Raw genomic sequence first — 3,509 nt, 5'->3', positions numbered from 1 at the left:
AGCGATAACTTGAAGCCAGAGGGTGATTTTGAAAGACCTCAACCGTCGAAATATGGGCCTGGCGAGAGAGCGCCAATCGTTAAACATCCGGACAATTTAAAACCTGAAGGAGATTTTGAAAGACCAACTCGTGAAAAAGTAACTCCAGCAGAACGACCAAAACCGATAAAACCGAGCGATAACTTGAAGCCAGAGGGTGATTTCGAGCGACCAACACCCACAAAAGTGCAACCTGCTGATCGACAGAAACCGATTAAACCAAAAGATAATTTACGACCGGAAGGTGAATTTGATAGGCCTGTACCATCTCAATACGGACCAGGCGATCGAGCACCAATAGTTAAGCATCCAGATAATCTTAAGCCTGAAGGAGATTTTGCTAGGCCTGAACCTAATAAATATGCACCTGGTGATCGAGCGCCCATAGTTAAACATCCCGACAATTTAAAATCTGAAGGAGATTTTGATAGACCAGAACAACCCCAAGCACCAAAAAGAGGAGAAAGAGCACCTACTAAGAAACCTATTGACAATTTAAGACCAGAAGGTGAATTTTACGGAGAAAGAACAGTAACGAAAATCGTGAAAGGCGAAAGAGCTGAAATCCGAAGACACGAAGATCAACTAGTAATTGGTGGAAAATTTACAGGTTAATTGTTTTATTATTTACAATTTATATCAGAAACGTGAAATGATCACGTTACTAAATTTATACAATAGTAAAAATATAAATCATAAATATTTTTAAAGAATTTGAAGGGGGACTAGTTGAATATATAAAATATCAGTTTTAAAATTTGACATTTTGAAGAAATTACAAGCTATATCTATTAAAGATTTAGATAGGTAATAAATACTAATTTATACAGATTAGTTCAAAATAAAATGATTAAATAAATTACAATAATCTAATATATAAAATAATAATACTTTTTTTTTTAAAATTGTTATAAATAAACTTAAGTATAAAACAATTAATTTAAAAAAAAAAAAAAAAAAAAAAAAAATGAATAGATTCTATAATTTAGGTTCTAAATTATGTAATGATTATATTTTATTAGCATTTAAAATGTATATATTCAAGTTTAAATTTATAAATTATTTTTTTTTAATTCGATATTTTTTATTATAGCACTATAAGGATTGTATAAAAAAATATAAATATTCTGAAATAATACAAAATAAAAAAAAAGTAATTAAAGCTACATTTAACTATGTTTAATCATACAAATTTAAAATTGTAATATTGTTAAGACTCTATAATAACTTTTTATATTATTTATTCGTACAAAAATAAAATAGTAGAGCTTCGATTATCTGAACGTTACATTACCTACTTTTAACAACATATATTTTACATATTATACATATATAAAAGGTGTTTCATAAAGAATGCGGTTTATAATTTTGTTATAAATCAACATTATTTTATGAAAAATACATTATAAATATATATATTGGTTCACTACGACTTTAAGTTTACATGTGAAACATGATATTGTGCATATGGTCTCCCTTTTATCGCTCGGCACACAGTGACTGTCAATGCAATTACTAATAAAATTCTCACAGATTTGCCTATTAAGTTCACTGATAACTCATTGAATTTTCTGCTTACGATTCAATGAAGTTCACGACTTGTCTGTATAAAACAATGATTTAATGAAACCCCTAAGGAAGAAGTAACATAGAGTAAATCACACCTAACCACTGCTAGTCTCCACAGAAGGAAAGGAGTCAGCTGTCAATATTTTCAGGGAACAAAAGTGCCACAGGCATCATCGTTTTGATAGAACTACATTTCTTAGTATCCATGTCATCCAGAAAATGCTAAGAAAAATTGAAAATCATGTTTCAATAACAATTCCATTCACTGTTTCTGCATTTCTATATTCATCTTCAAAATTGTTCAACTGAAAAAAACATTAACCCTCACCTGCCAAAATCCATACCAAATGGTTACTCATTGTAGATGTATTTATTTTTTCTTGATTACCCTTGGGTTAAGCTTAACTTATTATTTTGAAGTTTCAATTAATCATTGTTTTATGCAGACAAGTCTGTCTGAACTTCATTGAATCTTAAGCAAAAAATTCAATGAATTATTAGTAAACTTAATAGGCAAATCTGAAAATTTGATTAGTAATTACATAGACAGAATTACTGTGTGCCGAGCGATACAAGGGAGATCATATGCACAATATCATGTTTCACACTTAAACATCAACTTGTAGTAAACCAATATATATAATTTATAATGTATTTTTTATAAAATAAAGTTGATTTGTAGCAAAATTAAAAACTGCGTTCTTTATGAAACACTCTGTATAAAAAACATAATTAGTTTTAGTTTTAATTATGTAAAATGTTTAAATAGGATATAGATTATTGATCTACAGTACATACTTTCTATAAATACTATAGAATAAAGAAAAAAATATTAATTTTTTAAACAAAACATTGAAATTTGCATTAAAAATATTTATTAATTTATAATTGTATATTATAGATACTACCACACAAAGAATGGAGTTTACTGGAGAGACTACAGAACGACCAAGGATGATTCGTAGAAATACATGGACTAAACTTGAAGGAGATATTTTGGTAAAAAAAAAAAAAAATAAAAAAATATGTTTTAAAAATTATAACTAAAAAATATAATTTTATATTTATAGGTAGTACCAAAAAATAAAGAAGATTACCCAGAACGTCCAGTTGTCCGAAATGAAAAAGGAAAAAAGAAAACTGATACATTAAATATAACAACAGGTGAATTTTATTCAAACACATCATCTCAAGAAGCTTATCAACGACATGATATGCAAAAAACAGAAATCATAAAAAAACGAACAGATAATTTAATATGTGAAGGAGAAATGTCATTTGAAACTTCGCGAATGGCAGATTATTCAGCAAAAACAACAGAATTAGAAAAACCGGTAAGGCGACGTACTTGGACTAAACAAGATGGCGAAATATACTTCCAAACTACTACTTCAGAAGTTTTCAAACATCATAACGAAACAAATATACGACAAACTACCAAAAAACACGCAGACAATATAACAATTGAAGGAAAATTTGACGATAGAACACATTCTAAGGAACAATATAGAAATATACAAACAGAGAGATCAATACCAAAAAAACCAGTAGATAATTTAAAACCAGAAGGTGAATTTGATCGTCCGAAAAAAGATAAATATAAACCATCAGAAAGACCTAAACAAATAAAACCAACAGACAATTTGAAACCAGAAGGTAAATTTGAACGACCGAAACAAAAAGATTACAAAACAGCAGAGAGGCCAAAACAAATTAAACCACAAGACAATCTTAAACCTGAAGGAGATTTTGAAAGGCCAATCGAAGAAAAGTTTAAGCACAGTGAAAGACCGTCTCCATTTAAACCATCTGATAACTTAAAACCAGAAGGTGAATTTGAGCGACCTGTATATGAGAAGTTTAAACCAAGTGAGCGCCCTACACCGTTTAAACCATCGGAT

The 3,509-nt window shown here is 29.1% G+C and overlaps 1 protein-coding gene across 1 annotated transcript in view; it reads left to right on the top strand.

The window, feature by feature from the left end:
• Nucleotides 1-3,509, top strand: part of LOC112599234 — a 22,533-nt gene that overhangs the window by 14,748 nt on the left and 4,276 nt on the right. The window contains 3 exon segments of the mRNA XM_025346056.1: nt 1-649; nt 2,510-2,607; nt 2,679-3,509. The exon segment at nt 1-649 is cut by the window's left edge and continues 403 nt beyond it. Coding sequence (XP_025201841.1) covers nt 1-649; nt 2,510-2,607; nt 2,679-3,509 — 1,578 coding nt within the window.

The sequence above is a fragment of the Melanaphis sacchari genome, unplaced genomic scaffold (genome assembly GCF_002803265.2).
Source record: "Melanaphis sacchari strain LSU unplaced genomic scaffold, SCAv2.0 Contig0_pilon_pilon, whole genome shotgun sequence".
NCBI classification, from domain to species: Eukaryota; Metazoa; Arthropoda; class Insecta; order Hemiptera; family Aphididae; genus Melanaphis; species Melanaphis sacchari.
This window is presented reverse-complemented; position numbering and strand designations above follow the sequence as displayed.